Below are 23834 nucleotides of genomic sequence, written 5' to 3' on the forward strand. Positions count from 1 at the left end.
TAGAAGCATATAAGCATACAAGTTATTTATCAATTTTCTCATTCTTCTTTTGTGCTTACAGCCGCAAGTGGCATGCACTCATCCAATACTATGGCCTTTTTTTCATGGATGCCAGGGTGAGCTGTTACAACTAGTATATCTGAAGTATAAAAATCAATAAACACATATCTTAGAAATCACATTTATAGATGTATATAATAAAGAGTCCCCAAATAAAGTGAACACCCCATAATATTCATCTTCACAGGACCCAGAGCCTGTTGTACTAATAACAGCGGAATGCTGAAAAGATAATGCTCCAGTGATGCAGGTTCTGCTTTTATATTTTATTTCAGGCCATTGAAAACTATGTATTTGTGTGAGACAACACACAGATTTCTTCTGTCTTATTGTAGGTAGGGTAGAAACTGCCAGGGACATCGTCACAATACTTGGGTCATAAAATAATTTCACTTTTGTATGTATTGTCTTATATTAAATACTGTGATTAAAATGACTTGAAAAATACAGAACCTAACCTTTAGGAAAACATGGTTGTATTTTACAAGTTAACTTGCATTTAGAAATGAGAAAAGGCAGTGCTTTTATTTCTTCCATCCCTTCCCCAAAACTAACTTACCATTAACCATTGGATTGCTTTTATTACTGCGAAACTCTTTAAAAAGTAATACATTTTATTGTATATTCAAAGTTGGCCACACCATGCTAAACTTAAACATTAAGTCCCACATTAAAATACTTCATCTCCTTACATTTACAGAAAAAATGACACAAATCAAACAGTCTTGATGACAGAATAATCAAAACCACTAAATTGAACAAACCCCTACCTTCTCGTAGTACCACTTTTTCATACGCAGGGAATCTTGTGCTAACAGGTATCACTGTGAGATCCTCACGACTTTTCTTTAGGTTCTTCTTCATTCCAGCCCTCTGACCACGCAATCTCCAGAAATCTCCTCTGTCATTTGCTGCTGCTCTTTGTGCATTTTGAACACTGGCCATCTGTTCGGCTCTAAAATGTATAAATAGAAGTTAAAGAATTATACCAAGTACAAAACTGTATGTTTCACTGGGACTGCAATGTTTTTGAAACAGTTGCTTGCTATCAGTGAAAACTTGTTTGATTAAATCATCAAACGGTGCCATTATGAAGAACAATATGATGTTTCATGGTCTGATTGGTTCTGCAGGGGCTGTACGTTCAACTTTATACTTTAAGTGTTGTTACTTAGCCAAAAAAAAAATATGATGTTTGCACACATATTTAGACCACATAAATAAGTATTTCTCTAATGACCTGGTGCTCTTGTGGAAGATTAGATTAGATTTAGGGGTCTCGCAGTAAATTAGGATAAAGCGTTTTGATAATTTCCATATTAAAATCTGGACGTGGCCACCGCCAGGGGGTGACTGGACAACTCTGGAACTGTGGTCCGCAGCACTTCTGCCACACCCAGAAGTGCTGCCGGATGTTAATTAGGGAGCACCTGGAGCACTTCCGGGTGCTGTATAAAAGAGGCCGCCTCACTCCACTCAACAGCCAGAGTCGGGTGGAAGTGGACAGAGCTTGGAAGAGAGGAATGGAGGCGACAGAGAGAGAGAGAGAGAAGGAAAGAAGTCTGAAGAACTGATTGATGGTGATTGGTGCACTGTATTCGTGTGCGGTGCAATAAACATGTGTGTTAAGGACATTCTATGTCTGCCTGTTTGTGTCCGGGTCTGAACATTTCCATAAGGGTTAATACATGTCAGAAACCTGTTCAAGAAACCAGATAAAGATCAAGTGAACAACAGAATGTACTGAAAGATGACAAACAGATGACTAAGAAATCAGCAGATGTAGTGTGAACAACCAGAATGGACATGCACAGAAATTTCAAGGGTGGTGACTAAACTCAAAATGTATAAGCAGCAGCAGAAAATAATAATACAGACTTTTATATTTTATGTCATTTCCAAGTAAATCAACGAACCAACTAGAGTAAAAATGTACTGCATTGATTAACTATGTATGTAAATTTAAAAATTGTATAAAATGAACTTCAATCCTCTGCTTCTCCGATCATTCTGACCACGCTGTAACAGACTGCTTTTGAAGACTGCTACCTCTAAGGCCATTTGCCAAGGAGTAATTAAAAGATACAATGGACAGCTTTTCGCCTGCCCGGTTACTGATTTGTCCTGTTAGAGGATAACTTTCTTTTGTTAATTACTGATTTTCACTACACTCTGCACTCCAAAATTAGATTAGACAGGGTCAAGAATCTTGTGTTACATTACACTGGCATTCGGCTAACCCAACTTTTGCCACAGTAACTGCTTTGAGTATTCTGGATAGCGGTCTACCATTTTTGCCCATTCTCTTCCAAGATTTGCTCCAGTTCATTTAAACTTACAGGATGCTTGTGAACCACCATTTTCAACATCATGCCATAGATTCTCTGTGGGATTGAGGTCAGAGTTTTGTCTAAGCCATTTAAGGTCATTGACCATCTTTTATTCTTCAGCCACTTCAAGATTTACATTGAATCTTCTCCCAAACTTCAGTTTTTTTAGCAGAATTAAACAAGTGACCTGCCAATATTTTCTGTTACTCTCTTACAATCAAAATTTCCTATTTTTTTGTCCCTATAGATGAGAATCATTTCCACAGAATCACTCTATAGCCAAAATTGTATTATAAGGATACAGTATCTTGTGCCATGAGCAGGGTTTGGCTTACACCATACATTGTCTTTTGAATTATGGCCAAAAAGCTCAATCCTGATCTTATCCAATTACAAGCCCTTTCTAAAGGCTTGCCAAGTTTCCTCTTGGGTTTTTGATCAAACTCCAAAGGGAACATAAGGTAAATCTTGAATAATGGTTTCTATCTTACCATCTACCCAAAATACTTTAGCATTACATGAACCTTTTGTGCAGTTGAGTTACATTCCTTTACTCCATGTTTGGTCACCAAATTTAGTAGATCTTCTGAGGTGATGGCCAGCCTTTCAGTGGCTTCTCTCACAGGTTCCCCTATTCACATGCCAAGGTTTGATAAAACGTTCTAATAATTTCCACAAAATTTTCTTTAAAAGGAGTGAAAAACACAGATGGCAAGATTTTACTGCCTTGGTTGTTATTATTGGTTGGCTGCTATGTTGTTTCTTTAGCATTTGTAAAATTTCACATTCAACTGAAGCCAAGTTGGGCACTTCAGGAGAATTTCTGTTTTGCTCAACTGAAACAAATAAACTCACGCACACTGCTAAAAATGTCAGGCAGTACATTTTTGTTCCTCAGTGTGTTTTGACACACAATTGATTAAAAATTATTTTTATATTACTGAACAGAAAATGTGAATGAACTAATTTAGTGTGCACATGTGAAGATAAATTAAGTATAAGTTATTTATGATTCTTTTAAAAAAATATAGACTTGAGACAATTTAGACATTTGCTGTTAACATGGGAGGAAATGCCTCGGTCAAAAATGAAAGCCAGGTTGATTCATTTAATGAACAATTTAGTTATTAGATGGCAATACTTTGGTGATTAAACAAAAAACATTTCATATGTACACCTTGTCTTTATTAATGTGAACTTACGGTCTCCTTTCCATATTCCTGTTGTTGGAAATCCACCAGCTCTGTAGCTCTTTGGTCCAATCTTAAAAATCTAACACTACTGAATGAATCAAATGTCAATGTGCTATTATTTTGTTTGACTGCTAGTTCTTGATTTGTCTTGGCATGAACTTATGTAAACATTTTAAAAAAAGCACCAGATCTACTGATAAATACAGTAATATCAATAATAATCATTCAAGAACCATTACAATGTGATGACATTTTGTACACTCAACACTTTTATCTCAGTAGCATGTACAGCATCAGTGGCTGATTCTTATAAGATTTTTGTATCATGTTATAGACTTTGGTAAAACTCAGGAAAGTTCAATACAAATATTCGATGGATAAAGGACTATATGTAATATGTAATAGGCGCTGAGCATTGTAAACTTTTCCACTATATTATGTATTAATCATTCCTCATGTCCCGCCCTCCCTGTCTGCTGGAGTTTGGAGTTTAAAAAGCAAAGCTTCAACCAGCCCCTCTTGTTGAAATGAAGAATGGAGTGAATCCACAACAGAGCTCTACTGAGCAGCCTGTTATTAAAAATAAAGAGGCTGCTTTATCTCATTGGACACAAGGATGACCACATCATTGATGACAGAATACAGACAACTGAAGTAATCTGTCCAAAAAAAATAATAAGCATGCTTCAGGGAGTGACAGACAAATATGAAAAAAATTTGTCAATTACCTTAAAAATCTCACAATGTTGAATAATAGACAGGGAGTGAAGTTAATCAAAGATGTCCTGAAATTTCAATTTAATTTTGAATAATCAAATGGAAATTTCACATTCAAAAATACTCACAATTTACATATGAATGTGACGACCTTAGTGTGACATTCTGAACTGGTACAGTTTGGATTTAAATCAAAACAGAAAATTAAAATTCACCTCTGCTACCTGAATTCACTTACTTCCTGATAGTTACAGGATCATCTGTTATGATCTTACAAAATCACCAATGTCAATAGACAAGAATACAGATATTCCCCTGGTAAGCTTGCAAGATATCATGTAACCCACTCACACCCGACTCCTAAAGAATGTTAAGTTCAGCTCTCAAAAGACTGCAATGATTCTAATATTTTAACAGATATTTAAGACCTGCACAACTTATTTTGCATTATATCGCAGAAATTGATTTTTCTGTGCTCTCACTGACCAGTCTCAAACACTTTTGCTCTTTATGTAATCTTTGTCTTAGGCATTGATGTTCAGTCTTCTTCAGGTTCCTTCCCAATGACTGTGAATACTGCATTTCTGTTTCTTTTTCCATCACATTTGCTCAACTATTTTAAATCCTACTTACAAGGTTCAGGGACAAAATGTCCTGTTGCCTATTCTTGAAGTATTAAATTCAAGTTACGATCCAACACTGCACAGGGTGCAAAGTCCTCTGCTGGGCTCACTTACACATACACATAGCTGATGTATGGATGGGATGTGAGGAAACCAGTATTAGCCAGAGAAAAATCCCAGCAGACACAGACTAAACAAACAGAATTAGTGTCTAAGCTCAAGATTCTTGAGCTGTGAGGCAACAATGCCTACTGATGTGCCATCTCGTTAAGAGTAACTATATGATGAAATCCTGGATATGTACATCCCTATTTTTAAAACCACATATTCATAACGTAAGTGACATTTGAAGCACATAAGAGTAGAATCTGTAAGAAGCAATGCTGCTTTGTGTCTATGACAGCAGCCTTCCCAAGGCCTGCAACACCCAACATTACAATTAAATATAAAAACATGTAACACAAACGGCTGCAGCAGATATTGGTAAAATGTGCCTTGGATATTAGATGTCCTAATCTGGAAACAAATGTACAGTAGATGGAATAAAAATGAAACTATGTACAGAAAATAAGGTAACAAAAAAAAAAAAAAAATCACAGAAGGATTATCATACAGTTGTCTACACTGCTTGTAGTATTTTTCCATGAAAAAAAATGTACACTCTTAAACTCATTACTACTGATTCAACCTCAGCACTGGAGTTTGCAGAAAAGAGGTAGCACAGAAGACACTGGGTTATACATAAAAAAGACCTTGAAATGGACATTAGTTGATCATAAAGCAGATTGACAACTAAAGTGCTATTAATAATGTTTTAAAAGGCTAACCTCAAAAATAGCAAACACAATGATTATATTTTTAGAAGGGGGCAAAAGATAAGACACATATGCAGAATTAAGGAGTGTTGAACAGTCAACCACATTTTTAAACATTACCTGCTTTTGTTTGGAATGATGCCCTTTTCAAGCTGCATGCTATCCTTTCCCATTCTCACCGCAAGCCAGTTTCCAAGTTTCCCGTCATATAAGGTGTCCACAATTTTGAAGATATCTCCTCGCGTGAATGCCAGACTTTGAGGAGTTTCTTTTTCATACTCAAAGTGTGTCCTAATGAAGAACGAATCACCTCTGCCTGAGGCAAGAATGTCCTTATAAACTGTAAGTCATACAAAACATAAATGTCAGCATCTCCATCAACTGTTTCATCTCTAGAGATAACAGGAAGCATATAATACTTGTACAGTTAACTTTATTCATTTACAACTAAGCACTTTCTCCATTCTTTACACAAAATCAGTATCCCAGCAGGAAAGGTTACTAACTTTAGATGTGACACTGTTGTTGGAAAGTCAGAGATAATCAGGAAGGAGTAGGCAATCATGTGTCCTAAGTCTCCCAAATCGTGGCTGTGTCCCACTTTTTTTACCTTTGCATTATTGCTAACCATGGACACTACAGAGGTTTAATTTTTCCATGATGGTTGTCCACGAGGTGTTAGTCCTCTGGTCATGGGTGACTTCAATGCAGCCAATGGCACTGACAGGACTGGTTATGAGGATTGACTCCGTCCCCATGGGTCTGGTGACTGTAGTGAAAGTGGCTACATGTTCCTTGACTTTGCTAAAGGTCAGGGGCTGCAAATTGCTGGATCCTGGTTTCAGCACCCTGAGACGCATCATTGGACATGGGACTCCAATACTGGTGGTGCGGTGAAGGAGATCAAACACATCCTCGTGGGCAGATGTGGAAGGCTCTTACAAAACTGCAGGGTCTACAGAAGTGCCCAGTTTGTGAATTCTGACCACAGACTTGTTATTACTACTCTGAAGATACAGCTTAGGTCCAGTAGGTTACCACCTTCTAGGAAAATGAGGCTGGACCTGGCCAGACTCCAAGAACAGGCTGTTAATGATGAGTCTGTACGTAGTTTGTGTGAGGAACTTACAGATTTGGGTGTGACTGCCAATCCTAATGTCATGTTGGAGACCTTCTGTGACAAAAACCTGAAGGTTGCGGAGGGTTGGAGGTGTTTAATCTTGCAGGACACTGTAGACATCATTGAGAGGAATCGCAGCGCACAGCTTGATGGCAATTCTGATCTGTACCGGGAACTGAGAAGGATGGCTGTCTGGGCATTGAGGGCAAATGAGGAGGTGTTTATTAGAGGAATCTGTGAGCAATAGACCATCTATGTACTGTGAGTGCTGCAGCTGTTCAGAGTGGAGGCAGAACCTCAATGTTTTTCCTAGTTGATTCTAGGAATGTGTTCAGGGGTGTGTTCTTGCTTGTACTCTATTCAATGCTTGCATGTACTGGGTGTTGGGCAAGGTCGTGGGGTCCAGTGGCTGTGGGGCATCTGATGGCAAAAAAAGATTCACTGATCTTGACTTTGCAGACAATGCTGTGATCTTTGCAGAGTCACTAGAGGCTCTGATTGGGGCTCTCAAGTGACTGAGTGAGGAGTCTGTGTCCACAAACAAACAGTCCTCAGTTTGTTTGCCCAGTTGATTTCATACAAGGGATGCTACTGGCGGATAGCTGAGAAGGTACCCAATCAAAGCACGTATTACATATTAAATAAAACTCCTCAATGATATACGATATGCTTCTGGTGCGCTGCTTCGTACACTTAAAAGCTCTAACAGCTTGTATTGATTTTTCATTGTTTGCTTTTCTCTGTCTCTCTCACTCTCTCTGAGAAATACAGGCAGATTCTTATCCATCATGCAATACCATCAGGGAGGCGTATGATTGGCCCCATTATCTGCTCCTGACAGAGGGGGTGTGAGCAAAGGGGCTGTTTGCTTAGAAGATACGGATGCGCCTGTAAAAAAAATGCTGAAAGGCTACCTTCACATTGATCCCTTCAGTGCTTGCATAATTAAAAGCGCAACAGCCCTATTGATTTTTGATTGTTTACTTTACTCTCTCTCTGAGATTCTCCGCTCCTGACGCGCACCATGAAGAGGAAGATATGTTTGCATTCTATTAATTGTGAGAAAGAACTGTCATCTCTGTCTTGTCATGGAGCACAGTTTAAACTTTTGACTAAAGGGTGTTATTTCATGTCTAGAGGGCTCTAATAATGTTAAAAAACGTATTTAGAAGGTCATAAACAGGTTTTCAATGCTCTAACTGCGAAAATATTAGATTTATAAATAAAGAATCCTACTTCTTTGAAATTCATTTATCTGTCTGGAGCGGATCAACCTCTATAAACGAGGGTTTACTGTATAACTGTGCGGAGAATATTTATAAACAGTGTGGGAGAATTTCTAAGAGCCTAAAATATATAAAAATAACCATACAAACATATGGTTTCTACTTCGTGGATTTTCACCTATCGTGGGGGGTTCTGGAACGCAACCCCCACGATCGAGGAGGGATTACTGTAATTAGTCGGCCTAATTGGTATGTTCCTCAGAGACATAAAAGACAATGCACCTTTATAATCTACTCAAAACTAGCTCAGTTCCTTCTTTGCCATTGCCTTTAATGCATTTAGTAGAGTTCAGTAATGTTTGCTCACATTTTTTGTGATTTTGCCAAACTATCAGCGAAGCAAACTATATGGGGTTTGCTCATCACTATAATGGATTTACTTAGTACTACACACAGAGCTCATGAAATGGAAAACAGAACTACCCACAACAAAAATTAAATTGGAACTGTTTCAGTTAAAAAGTTCAGGATCAAATGTAAACATCATCACTTTTTCTTATAACCTCTGAATTATGAGTATCATTACTTTGATTATTACATACGTAAAAATGTTCGGAGTTTGGCATAAGAAATGCATTTCCACTAGTGATCAAAATGTGTACTTTAAACATGCTAGACCAACAATGCATTTTTCAGAGGACTTATCAGTAGTCAAATATGCACATACCATCAGATTTGTTTTGTGCAAGTATAGTTACATCCTCCCCCTTTGGAATTTCAAGGAGATATAGTACAGCTTCCTCCCGAATGATACATCTGAAGTCAGTGCCATTAACCTTATAAAGATAAAATAGATACTTTTGATTAGATATGTACTTTATTACCCCTAAGAAAAGGGCAAAAGCTGCAGTTTATTTTAAGAATTTTATAATTAAAATTAAAGCATCTGATTCAATCAGTAGGACCACCAAAAATCCTAAATGATGAAAGATATACCATTAAGGAATATGGTGTCTCTTGTTTTATTTTTGCTTTAACCATCACAATCTGTGTGTGGCTGACAGCAAGGGCCATAGCATACATAAAGCCATGTCAGAAGCTAAGACAGCTATATCTGCAGCTGGTTAATACAGATCCTGTTTAGCTCAGTGGTATAACTGGCAGCTCTTAATTACAAAATCCTGGGTTCCAGTCTTACCTCGGCGATCTCAGGGAAGACCACTATAATTAGGGGCACATCCAGGACTGGTCAGGGACATCAGTACAGCTGCCAGTCAGTGAATTTGTTTATTTAACAATCGCATTTAGAAATGCAAGCTTTTATAAAATGTATACATTTTAAAATAATACAATATACGATGCAATGGTCAAATAATAAATCTGCAAATGATATTGTTTTGCTAAATGAAAAAAAATTCATGCAAGTGTAAAGAAAATTCTATCAGACAGTAGCAATTAACATATGGTAGCAAAAACTCTAGAATAATGTACCTTTTTAACATAAATTTGACATTAAACTTGTGTTTGTTATTTTTGTAAACTCTTTGTACTAGATATTTGCTAGATTTTCTATAAATCAATAATTTATGTTATTTGTGTAAAACTCTAAATATACAGTATAAATAAAGATCAGCTCCACAAAATGTCTGGTTGCATTGTCTTTCCATTCAATAGTTAGGAATTTTACAAGCTATTGCTACCTGTTACACCCCTTTAGCAGCAAAATGTTAAACACTCACCGTCACCCAAACCAGACTCATGTGACTGAATGCTCTTTACACACTATATTTGTATAGATGCAACATGCTTTGACCACTAAAAAGGGGCTATATAAATAAACATTTTATTATCATTGTTATTATTATCAACATTCACTTTTAATACAAAAAGCACCTACAGTGATTGTCATGCTTATCAGCATGAAACAAATTGGCTACCAGTGGATGCATTTTACTGAAAGTTGGCAAACTTACTCTTCAAGAACATTTATATGGGAAGTTTGTTTTAATTGAGATACTTCAAACAGAACAAAGCATAAACATTTTTGAAATTTCTAAATCTCCACTTGTAAAGCATTGGCATAACTTTAAGGATTACTGTTTCAAATGTATCAATTGCACATTTTCCTTCTTGGCTCACACAAAAGCTGCTCCTAATGATAAATCGGATCCCCTTATACACATTAGTCAAATGGCAGGGTAGGCACACATGTAAGCCACTTGTGCATCATCTTACATTAGGCAAATTAAATGTAAAAGTTAAATGAGTCACTTATCTAGAAATGAATGTAAATATTACTCTGCAAGCACTGTGTGAACAGATACGTACTCAGTGTTTACACTACATTACACTGAAAACAACTTAATGACAGCATTGTCTGCACATCATAGTTATTCAATATTTCCCTGACACTACAAATAACTAGAAAAGCAACAACTTGACTTTTAGCTTTAAATAAACTTTTACACTTCTTTGGGTATGCCTTTCAAATGTGTTATGTTTTAAGTAATTTGAACTATAGTTAGTCATACACCATCTACAACCAACAACTATAAACAGGACATCAATCAATGTCATTTTATATTTTAGAATTGGAACATGCTCTCTGTGAAAGCTACTGAGTGACCACAAGCCTTTTTGGGCTACATTTTTTTAACTATTAGATAGTGTGAAATACTGTTAAAAAGCAAGTATTTCATCTAGTCTACTAACACATGTAATTGCATTCTACAATCATTGTTGATCCTGACTATGACTTAAGGTTAAAAAAAAAATGTAATAAAGAAAAATATAATGCATGACTAAAAAAAAAGTAAAACACTTTTCAAATCAGTTCACTTAAGTCTAAGAACGCAACTAAATATTATGCCATGCATACATTTTCAAACTTGCTATAAGTTGAATTTCCCCTTGGGACTAATAAAGTATCTATTAAAGTATCTATCTATCTATCTATCTATCTGCCTTCCCACTCACTGTCAAGCTGCTATGTTGTTTTAAAAGACCACACTGTTCACTGACCACCAATTCAATTCAATTCAGACCAATTTCTACCATAAAATGATGTCAGGGATGCCAGTAACTGTGAAACACACATTTACAGAAAGATGTGATGTTTTACTTTTCGATTTACTACTGTAAATGTGGAGCGTATCAACAAATACAACTGCTGGAAAACTGTAGAACACTAATACTGCTAGGAGGACTTTCTTCCCTCTTCCCCACTCCCCATACTATATACACTGTTTTAAGGGGTTTTCAAGTCTTTTTCATAGTACCCACAGCTCTTTATGAGCAGGGTCACTTAGTAGACATGTGTCATGTCAAAAAGCCTTATGGCCATGCCAGGAGGTATAGTGCAAATAAAAGTGCAAGTAGAGCAGCATCCTTGGCCTTGGGAGTGCAAAAGATGAGCAAAGCATTCTCTAATTGCAGAAGCAAAGCTCTGAACAGTTACAGGATATTTTCTGTAACAAAAAGAATGTGAGACAGAGAGAGAGAGAGAGAGAGAGAGACACCATGAAAGAATGATGCAGGAGTTTAGAACATCAAAAAAGTCTATATATGTTTGCTTTCGGCCGAGGACAAGGAGGAGAAAACTGATCAGGGTTTCAATCCAAGCTGTCATGTAATATTATATTCACAACACAAAAGAGTGTTTAATTGTCTCATACCAACAAATACTTCATTTTGGTTATTACTGAAACCTGAATTATTAGATTGACACATGAACCTTTTAAATAAAGTAATAAACAGACAAATTAACAACAAAATTCCATTTTTACATTTTATGAATGCAGTGTAATAGTTGTAAATTTATTGGTCGCCCTTTATGTTTAACTTGTGTAATACGTCTTGTTTATGGCTTGTACACAGGACACAAGCAGCCACTGTTCTTTATTAGGATTCTATAGATTCAATGGTTATATTGCACAAAAACCAAACACAACTTTATCATTAAGGGTATGACGAGGATGTAAAAGTAACAATATTTCAAAATCTGTTTTCAGGTAAACTAGTAGCCACTAAGGATGTATACAGAAGGAAAGAGAAACAGAGTCCAGTCACAGAATATGACATCAAGAAAGGATAGTAAGCTAAACCAAGAGTGTTTAGAAAAGAAACAGAAAGGGATAAAATATGACTAATGGTTTAATTGTATTTAGTATCCACGGGCAATAACAATTATTAAAAACATGTTTACTAAGCCCTGAGAGAAAGGCAAAGTGACGAGATACCAAGAGACAATGACAGCCCAGGAGGAGGCCTGGGTGCACTTGTCAGGGTCACGTATCTGGCACCACTGGCATTGCTGCTCTGGAGTAGTAACCACGTAATTCGTAGCTGAGCCTAGCCCAATTTTAAAAGATGATACTAGCCGTTTAAAGTAGTTTCAGAGGTAAATTATCCAATTAGACAAGAGGCTGAAAGGAAGAAACATTTGGTGTGCAAGGAAGCTTTGGATGAACACTGACCCACCTTCAGGGTGTGGTATAAATAACCAGCATCATCCCAGCGAAATCTGGCTATGCAGTGTAAACAAAAAAAGAAAGTTTTTGAGTGAGAAGGAGAGATTACGGGGATATGAACAAACAAGCTTCTTCCTCATGGTTAGCTCTATTTATTTTGAATATTGTTGAGGTCTGACAATTTTTGTTTAGAATTCTGTATGTAATCACAAGGTGCATAATAAAAAAAAATCATAAGTCATGCCATTCTAACAGTAGACAAAAGATGCTTTGCTTCATGATTAGTGGACTCTTCCCACACCCAATGCATACACATCTTTAAAGTAGACTTCTACATGAGAAAAACATTTTTTATTTGTTACCTATCAAGTAAAATAATATAAAGTATGGCTTAAAGTCAGTTAATAACAAAGATATGAAGAATGATTTGATTTGTAAGAATCATACGTTTTTCATTCTGTACCTTTAAAATCTGATCCCCAGTCCGCAGTCCCTCCTGTTCAGCAGGACTTCCTTCCTGAACTCCAGCAACAAATATACCAACATCATTTCCCCCTGCCAGTCTCAGACCAACGCTGTCTCCTTTCCGGAACCTCACCATGATTGTGTTGGGGCTGTAATGATATTAACAGATTTTACAAATTATTAAAATACCTCAAAAAAGTTGTACTAAACTACAAAAAAGTTTTACAACTGATAAATAATAAAAGCTTTAGTATTTACAAATGATAATAAAAGCTTTAGTAAATATTATAGTGCATACAGTGTTATTTCAAAACAAATTGCTGCATGTTACACAAAATATGTTATACTGGAAATTCAGTTATAAGCAAAATACAGATGAGCAATGAGTTATGAGAGCCAAAAAAGCCCCAAAGACAGTGTAAATTAAAGTAAGGCCCTTAAGTAAACTTGCCTATATTTAACAAACTTTACAAACATTACTTTTATTTACTTTCTTCTACATAAAGGAATACAAGTTAATGGCAATACTTTTACAAAAAACATTCTGTGTAGTTTATCACAACCAATGTTTCACAAGATGACAAATGCATTAGCCAATACTCAATTAGAGACTAAGTTTTAAATAATTTTTTGGTACAGTAAATGAATAGCTCTTAAAATAAAAAATCAGATGCAACAAATAATTAAAAATGCTTGAAACACTTTATTACATATTCAAAAAATTACCCATAAATTTCTTCATCTTCTGGACTGGGACGGAGATGTATTTTAGGAGCCACATGCACCACAGCTATAGAATGTAAAGAGAGATTTACTTAAAAACATTTTTTTTCTATCATTTAAGTATATTAATATTAGTACTCAACAACAATTTATGTTTACAATGGTATTTTGAATGAAATGACAGGGCTTTTCCCTCCAAGAATCCCCAAAAAAATACCTATTTTTAAAAAGTAATATCTCTCTATTATAAAAAAAAGTGAAGAGAAGCACTAGGGCATCGAGACGGCGACCTTAACACTAGAATTACCAGAGCCTACGAAAAAACTCGAAATTCTGTCCCACCTTAAATCGCTTCTTAAAATCGTTCACAGCTCTCCACCAGCGTCTTTTGTCATCTAAATGTGCTGATAAAAATCAGGCTGCAAGCAGCCGGCTATATTCCATCCCCCCACCGACTTAGAATGTGCACAAACTTCTCCCAGCTCATGCCTTGATTGATTATCTGGGAGTGAAGTGGAGTTTTAGAGTGGAAATAATAGATCATTATTTGGAACACACGCATTTCACGTGTGTTCCGTTTCTACAGTAATCCGTGTAAACACATTTTTAAAACAGAAACGTTTTTCATATTGTAATAGTAAATGACAAAATGTAAGCATAAACTATATAATGTATGAAGCCTGAAGTCCAAATATCAAACACTTTCACAAAAGGTACAAATATAACAGAACAAGTATGCTTTTATTCAAAAATGTAACTGCAGAAAAAAGCCACTTTAGCATGCCACATTGACACATACTTACTACAACTGCCACGGTAGCGTAGTAGTATCAGCTGCTGACTAGTATCCAAAAGGTCATGAGTTCGATCCCACATGGTTCAGTTTTGAGAAGTAAACTGCTCTTATTCTTACTATTTTAGAATAAAAATATGCATTTGATTTCAGTGTGTAACAGCCAGTAATTTATGATACTTGTAAAGGTTAGTTTTTTTTATTCACTTTTCATTCTCAGTCTCAGTCGTGTTCAGGATCCTTCCCTACCTCCCCATCTGAGAATGCTGTTTTCACATAAAGATGCGCTGTAGCTCTGCAGCGTACTTGTGACTGCATTCTCGTGCCAATGCTTGCGAACTGAAGTGCCTGCATGCACTTTTTGTGGCATTACACGTCTATTTTTTGAGCATGCCCGTGTCGCTCAAACACAGGAACATATGTTGGTGTACAAGAATAAAAAACAAGTGCACTTTTATTCTAAACTATAAGTGAAGAAAAAATAAAGCAAGTTACAGTAGGCGGTTGATCGACAGCTTGCGTGGTGCAATGCTAAGAACTGCTGATTTCCGATCCGTGCTATATAAAATCATCACATTCAAATATTAACAATTTCCACACACCCTTCCTACATTCATGACATGTGTACTTGTTGCAGTGTACACATCTCTCTGTGCTATGGTTCCTATTACACTGAATGAGCACCTGACATTGTACTTTCTTCCCTATATAAATAACATTCGAGTATAGCGCGTCTCCAAATAAATCACATTTGAGTTATAGCGCATCTTTATGTGAAAACAGCATTGTCAGATTTGGGGAGTAGGGGATCGTGAACGCGACTGAGAGAATGGAACTGAATAAAAAAAAGACTGAAATCAAATGTTTGTTTTATTCTAAAATAGTTAAGTACATGCAATATTATTTGAAAGCGAACAGCGTCAGATCGGGTTTGAATACACGCTGCGACGCTGAACTCCCTGTCTATCTACATAGTAATAACAGTAATTTTATTATTATATAGGATTATTATTACTGTATATGCAATATTATTTAAAAACGAACAGCGTCAGATCGGGCGCATATTCAAACCCGATCTGACGCTGTTTGTTTTCAAATAATATTGCATTAGTGCGATGATGTTTTTACATATATTGTCTCTTTCATTCATCTTGCGGTTTGTAATCAGTGACCGCGTGTTTTTTCCCCGATCTTGCCTGTTCGCACATGTTGCTGTATGGTGCTGTTTCTTTTGTACTCCAGGACATGCAGAGGACAGATTAGTACAGAGCAGTAAGTTCAGCGCTATATGCAATCAGACAGACAAACAGGCAGAGAAGGCACTAGATATATAAATAAACAGGGAAGGCACTGTATAATAGATATATAAAAAAACAGCTAAGGGGATAGATATATAGATAGGTAGGAAGGAAAGGCACTATATGATAGGCAGACAGGGAAGCTCCTATATAATAATAAAATTACTGTTATTACTATGTATATAGACAGGGAGTTCAGCGTTGCAGCGTGTATTCAAACCCGATCTGACGCTGTTCGTTTTCAAATAATATTGCATGTACTTAACTATTTTAGAATAAAACATACATTTGAATTCAGTCTTTTTTTATTCAGTTCCATTCTCTCAGTCGCTTCACGATCCCCAAAATCTGACAATGCTGTTTTCACATAAAGATGCGCTATAACTCAAATGTGATTTATTTGGAGACGCGCTATACTCGAATGTGATTTATTTGGAGACGGGCTATACTCGAATGTTATTTATATAGGGAAGAAAGTACAATGTCAGGTGCTCATTCAGTGTAATAGGAACCATAGCACAGAGAGATGTGTACACTGCAACAAGTACACATGTCGTGAATGTAGGAAGGGTGTGTGAAAATTGTTAATATTTGAATGTGATGATTTTATATAGCACGGATCGGAAATCAGCAGTTCTTAGCATTGCACCACGCAAGCTGTCGTATCAACCGCCTACTGTAACTTGCTTTATTTTTTCTTCACTTATAGTCTAGAATAAAAGTGCACTTGTTTTTTATTCTTGTACACCAACATATGTTCCTGTGTTTGAGCGACACGGGCATGCTCAAAAAAATAGACGTGTAATGCCACAAAAAGTGCACGCAGGCACTTCAGTTCGCAAGCATTGGTACGAGAATGCAGTCACAAGTACGCTGCAGAGCTTCAGCGTATCTTTATGTGAAAACAGCATTCTCAGATGGGGGGTAGGGAAGGATCCTGAACACGACTGAGACTGAGAATGAAAAGTGAATAAAAAAAAAAACTAACCTTTACAAGTATCATAAATTACTGGCTGTTACACACTGAAATCAAATGCATGTTTTTATTCTAAAACAGTAAGAATAAGAGCAGTTTACTTCTCAAAACTGAACCATGTGGGATCGAACTCATGACCTTTTGGATACTAGTCAGCGGCTGATACCACTACGCTACCATGGCAGCTATATTAAGTATGTGTCAATGTGGCATGCTAAAGCGGCTTTTTTCTGCAGTTATATTTTTGAATAAAAGCATACTTGTTCAGTTATATTTGTACCTTTTGTGAAAGCGTTTGATATTTGGACTTCAGGCTTCATACATTATATAGTTTATGCTTACATTTTGTCATTTACTACTGCAATATGAAAAACGTTTCTGTTTTAAAAATGTGTTTACACGGATTACTGTATAAACGGAACACATGTGAAATGCGTGTGTTCCAAATAATGATCTATTATTTCCACTCTAAAACTCCACTCCCAGATAATCAATCAAGGCATGAGCTGGGAGAAGTTTGTGCACGTTCTTAGTCAGTGGGGGGATGGAGTAGCCGGCTGCTTGCAGCCTGATTTTTATCAGCACATTTAGATGACAAAAGACGCTGGTGGAGAGCTGTGAACGATTTTAAGAAGCGATTTAAGGTGGGACGGAATTACGAGTTTTTTCGTAGGCTCTGGTAATTCTAGTGTTAAACATGAGACTTTGTGCCAAGAGATTGACCCAGGACCGTCTCGCGATGACGTGGAACATGAGATTCTTGCAAGACACGCCCTACTTACAATCAATATGAAATAAGCCCACAGGCAGCAAAACACTCAGTGGTGTGAAAATGAGGCTTTGAGCACACACAGATCCAGGGCTCTCAGCGCATATAAAGTGTATAAGGACAATACGTTATAAATGATAGAAGAAAGCAGTGTGGAAAAAAGTGACTCAAAAGCGTTGGAGAGAAAAAAAAAAAGAAAAAGAATAATCTAGGTGCAAATTCAGAAAATAAGGAAAATAATTATCAGCCTGGAACAAGTGGAATTGAAAAAAAGCAAGTCCAATCGGGCTCAGAATTAAAAGACAGATTAAAAGACAAAGTAGAACTTCATAAAGACGTTCACAAACGTTGGCACTATACACATGAAGAGCTGGTTAGAGATTACGAAAGCAGTGGAATTCGAAAGGCTCAAAAAAAAAAAAGTTGGCGCGATACAGGTGGAGAAAGTTAAAGAATATGAAAGTAGGAAAATTAGAAAGTATAAAAAAATAAAGTAAAAATTTCAGTTGTGTAAACAAACGGCAATTATTACTCGAAAAAGGGAAAATAATCACCACGGACCAGGTGTCATTGAAAAAAAAGCAGGACAAAGCGAAGTCAGAAATAAAAGACAAGAGTAGAAAACAAAGTAAAATGTCATAAAGAGGTTAAAAAACAAGGCGCAAAACACATGCACAGCAAGATACAAAATATGAAAGCAGGAAAAAAAAACGACAGTGTCAAAACAAAGAAAGTAAACATTGCATTAGCGCAAAGAACGAGAAATTATTACTCGGAGAAATAACGAAAAGGCGAAAAGAGATCGAATATATGGACATAGGTGATATGTCAGAAGTATGTAAATATTGTAAGGCTTTGAAGTTTAAGTCAGAGAATTTCAAAAACGGGGTTTACCTCACATGCACTTATTGGTTACTTTGCAAAAAAAATTATTAACTGCTGATGATGTGGATCGTTTTGTCTGTGCTGAAATTCCAAACAGAGAAACCTATCCTGAATTATGGTACAAAGTCATTAAACACATGTCTCACTGACCTCATTAAAAAGATTCAGCATATTGGGACTCGAAAGATTCCAAATATTGTTTTTACAGAAGTTCTGAAATAAAAGTGAAACTAATGAAATTGCAACAATTCAAAGAAAAAAAAATCTTAAAAGTGTGTATCTGGAAAACCAAACATGAGTGTTGACGAGCGAAGCGAGCAGGGGGTGAAGTCCCCTAGTATACTGTATAAAATATTAATCAATGAAAAAAAAAATTAACAGCAAATGACTGTCCTATATAACTGTTTATTCTTTTGTTATACACACCGACTTTGGCTAATAAAGGCTAGGAAAGACTGTTTTTTCCATTTCAATTAATGCATGATAAGAATTTCTTTTTTAATGCCATCCTCTTTAGAAGGTGAACAGAGGTCAGGAGCTGCACTGCCCAAACACTAGCCTCATGGAAAATCAATATAAGTTTCTAAAGTGTTTCTTCCTTTTTAAATTTCCTTCTTCCTTTTTTAAATTTTAAAATGCATGCTTATTTAAAGTACAGTTATTTGTATTTTTAAAATACTATTATAATAAAGAATGCAAAGTTACGAAGGCTTATTAACCCTATAAAATGGCATTCTTAATAAAGAGCAATGGTTTCCATCAGGTATTTTTTGCTAAAATAAACACTAGAGACATTACTGGGAGTAAATACAATAGTTAAAATAGGGAAGCACTATTTGTCTATGAAATTAGATTATCAGAGCTAAATGCAATAAAGCCACATCATAAACAAAACTCACAGTAATATTCATTATCAGTTTTTAGAAATCAGTTAACTGATAGAAATGCCACATGCATGAAATTTTAATATCAGTTGCAGCTATAAAATCAAAAGCAGCACATTTCATAGATATAATCTAGTTTAATTTCTATTGGGAATTCAAAATAATTAATTGCATATTTATTAATAGTTTGAAACCATCTTCTGTCAGGCATCCTTACGTATATTTAAATACCTGTAAAGTGTAGCATTTAGATTTTTGAAATACAATGATGGTAATTAGTGACCAGCTGATTTTGGAAACAAAAATTAATTAACAAATTAAAAATATATATTACAGGTAGTGATAACCTGATTCAGTAAAATGATGGTGCAATGGGTGAATTTTTCATATTTTCTATATTTGTATGGGATTTTTTTCCTCTGGGCACTCTGGCTTTCCTCCAAAATCCTAAACATATTCAGTTTATTAGTGATATTGGCATGGGTTTGTGGCAAGAGTTGGCTCCTGCCTTTTGACTTTTGCTGCAGGAACAGGAGCCAGCTCCTTTCAACCGTGAACTAGATATGTGGGTAAGAAAATGGAGAGATGGATGAATAGATGAATGATTAAATATGACAGGCTAAAATACAACCAAATGCACTTTCTGTGGAAGGAAACTGCATAGAACAGCGCATTAACAATTATAATTTATTTACATTATATGGAATATTATGAATATGAAAAGGCTTACCCATTAGTCACTATATTCACTACACATGTTGTCTCTATGAACACTTTAAAACATACTGAATTTTTCTGCTCTTAGGAAATCCCTATACAGTACTTTGCAAAAGCCTTAGACTACACAAGAAAATTTTTAAAGCTAGTTTTCCCCGAGTACTGTTTACTTGCTCGTACAAAGAAGAAAGAAGTAGCATGAACTTACTGTATTCAACACTCCACTCAAAAATTATATTACAATAGTAATTACCATGTAAAAATTACTGGATAACCTTATACTGTTAATATTTAATCTCTTAAAAGCTATTCTCCTTAAGGTACTGCATGATGAATACATATCTGATTACATTTCTCAGAATGGTATCAAACTTTTGATTTGACCAGAGCCCATATAATAGTGCTTGAAATCCATCCTAAGACCAACCATGTCAGTGCTACTACTGTGCTTCACAGAACGATTCAGAAAGGCAGCAACGCGCTTCTCTACACAATATTCTTCTCACATACCTGCATACATACATACATAGCTTCTTTGTGAACCAAAAATTTCAAATTTGAACTCATCGCTCTTTAAGTTTTTCTGCTACTGGTCACCTCAGGCTTTAGTGTCTGTCACACAATTAATGATGATGACAAATACATTTAAAGAACGTGGATGTAAGGATTGTTAACTGATACTATGAAAAAGAATTAGGCTGGCAAAATAAAATTTTAGTGTTGAAACTGATCTTACTTTAGACTGACACCTTTTTGATACATTGGGCTATTCTAATCTTACATATCTGGTGAAGACATATTTGGACATTTCTTTATTATGTAAGTAATTTTCATACAAGTAGAAATGACACTTAAGAAAAAGCTCCTCTTTAATGTCAATTGTTGTTTTCACCCTTATCTGTACTTTGTTACTACCACTACTTGGAAACAATTAATGGAACAAACATTAATGCATGAAGTAAATATAAAGGCAGATGAGTCTCTTGTGCATTAACATCTATGGCACAGAATCCACATTGCACAATGCAGTGTTTATCTACATACAGAATGAGAGCAAAAATCATCAAGCTAAGTAAACAAAGAATTTGATTGGAAGCATAAATGGCAATAAATGCTGAAAAGAAGTGACTCTCTCAGTAACATTTCCAGATTTGTGAATATTAGCAAGTAAGGACTAAAATATCAAAATAAATTTTAAAATAAATGCATCCATCCATTATCAAACACACTTAAGGGTTTTACAATTGCAGCCTACTCCAGGGGTATCAGGCACAAGGTAGGAAAAAACTATGAAGCTAGTTTATAGTGGGGTACACTGGCTCACGCTTGATCAATAATTAAACATCTTTATTATACAGACAGGGAACTGGTCCACCTAGTGAAAACCACTAACACAGATGGACATCCAAACTCTACATAAACATTTGTCAGATAAAGACTCAGTTCCATGAATTTGGAGTTGAGGCAACACAACTGACCACTGAGCCATAATGTATACAAAGTAAATTAAGAAAACTCACTATGAATTTCTAAACCGACAAAAAAGGGAGAAAGCAATAAATTAAAGCCAGTTTAATTTACATTTGGAATCCAAAAGACAGGAATCGACTGGAATAAAATCCTGCATCAACTATGCTCTTCCATGGATAGCAACACATTTCAATACAAAATCCAGTAACTTTTTAACAGGATTTTGACATTGGAGGGTTGAAATTAAGTCCAGCATATTTGTTGAAAATGAAATGCAAAAAATAAGTGCCTTGTTAATGAAGTCACTTTCAAAAAATAGACGCAAACACTAAGTAGTTGACTGTTCTATGTTGAATCTGTCGTGTTTACTTGCAATATAATTAATGTTTCATACAATCTGAAAGATACTGATACAGAGTAGCTTTAAAGACTCTGTTGAAAGTGAGACGTTTTACTATTTCATGTGAAAAATATTATTTCTTTTTGAATTTGTTGGCAGAAATATGTCTCAGAAAAGTTGGGCCCAGGCCAAAAAAAAAAAAGGCTGGAAAAGTAAGTGGTACTAAAAGAAACAGCTGGATGAACATCTTGCAATTAATAAGGTTATATGGCAACAAATCAGTAATATGATTAGGTATAAAAAGAGCATCTTAGAGAGGTAGAAAATCTCAGAAGTTAAGAGGAGCAGAGGTTTACCACTCTACAAAAAACTGCATCTACAAATTGTAGAACATTGTCAGAATAATGTTCTGTAACTTTAAAACTGCAAAGACTTTGAATATTTTATCATCTACAGTACTTAATATCATCAAAAGATTCAGAGAATCTGGTGAAATGTCTGTGCACAAGGGACAAGGCTGAAAACCAGTATTGGATGCCAGTGATCTTCAGGCCCTCAGGTGGCACTGCATTAAAAACAGGCATGATTCTGTCATGGAAATCACCACATGAACTCAGGAACACTTCCAGAAATCACTGTCTGTGAAAACAGTTTGCTGAGCCTTCCACAAATGCAGATATAAAGCTCTATCATGCAAAGAATAAGCCATATGTGAACATGATCCAGAAATGCCACTGTCTTCTCTGGGCCAAAGCTCATTTAAAATGGACTGAGGCAAACTGGAAAACTGTTATCTGGTAAAGACAAATCAAAATTTGAAATTTTTTTTGGAAAACGTGGATGCCATGTACTCCAGACTAAAGAGGAGAGGGACCACTCAACTTGTTATCAGCGCTCAGTTCAAAATCTTGCATTGTATGGGGTGCATTAGTGCTTGTGGAATTGGCAGCTTGTACTTCTGGAAAGGCACTATCAATGCTGAAATGCATATACAGGTTTTAGAGCATTATGTGCTCTCATCCAGATGATGTCTTTTTAAGGGAAGGCCTGGCATATTTCAGCAAAACAATGCTAAATTGCATACTACATCTATTACAACAGCATGGCTTCATAACAGAAGAGTCCGAGTTCTGAACTGGCCTGTCTGCAGACCTTTCACCAATTGAAAACATTTGCCACATCATAAAGTGAAAAATATGCCAAAGACGACCCAGGATTGTTGAGCAGCCAGAATCCTCTATCAGACAAGGACGGGACAACATTCCACTCCCAAAAGTCCAGTAACTGGTCTTCTCAATGCCCAGACGTAAAAGATTAGGGGTGCTACACAGTGGTAAACATGGCCCTGTCCCTACTTTTTTGAGACATGTTGCTATCAAATTCAAAATGACCTTATTCTTTTCTTAAAATGAACATTTTCTCATTTTAAACATTTGATATGTTTTCTGTGTTCTACTGTAGATAAAATATGGGTTTATGAGATTGGCAAATCAATGCATACCATTTTTATTCACATTTTACACACTGTCACAGCTTTTTTGGAATTGGGATTGTATTCATTTCAAAATTTATTAAAAAAAATTACCAGTTTCTGTAAGAGCCATAAAATATGCTTACTCACCGGGAGGTTCTTCTGCACATTTCTCCACAATATCCACTTCCGTTACAGGGGCTGAAGTGTCACTAGTCATCTTAAAAGGTGTGGGCATTGCTCCCATTTTTGCCAGTCTATTGGGTGGTTCATCTCTTGAAAGACATAGAGCAGTTATTTAAAAAAAACAAAATAATGAATAGGCTTACCCAACTTCAAGCTATTGAACTCAATGGGTAATTTACACTTTCCGGCAGATGAAAAGCTTGTATATAAAAGGTTTTAAATAAAACTCATTCATATGTGTATATGGTATTCTAAACCAGTTTCCAATGAAATTAGATGTTCACATTTCAAATTGTGTTTTTAT

At 35.9% G+C, this 23834-nt stretch overlaps 1 protein-coding gene across 6 annotated transcripts in view; it reads right to left on the reverse strand.

Moving 5' to 3' along the window:
• tjp2a (tight junction protein 2a (zona occludens 2)) overlaps positions 1 to 23834 on the reverse strand; it is a 237816-nt gene that overhangs the window by 16608 nt on the left and 197374 nt on the right. For all 6 annotated transcript variants that reach the window (XM_039750759.1, XM_039750762.1, XM_039750757.1 and 3 more), the window contains 6 exons: positions 23495 to 23619; positions 13745 to 13808; positions 13017 to 13167; positions 8812 to 8920; positions 5859 to 6078; positions 831 to 1015 (listed from right to left, as the gene is read on the reverse strand). In XM_039750759.1, coding sequence (XP_039606693.1) covers positions 831 to 1015; positions 5859 to 6078; positions 8812 to 8920; positions 13017 to 13167; positions 13745 to 13808; positions 23495 to 23619 — 854 coding nt within the window. The remainder of the gene's footprint in view (positions 1 to 830; positions 1016 to 5858; positions 6079 to 8811; positions 8921 to 13016; positions 13168 to 13744; positions 13809 to 23494; positions 23620 to 23834) is intronic.

Source organism: Polypterus senegalus, chromosome 4 (assembly GCF_016835505.1).
Source record: "Polypterus senegalus isolate Bchr_013 chromosome 4, ASM1683550v1, whole genome shotgun sequence".
Classification (NCBI taxonomy): Eukaryota; Metazoa; Chordata; class Cladistia; order Polypteriformes; family Polypteridae; genus Polypterus; species Polypterus senegalus.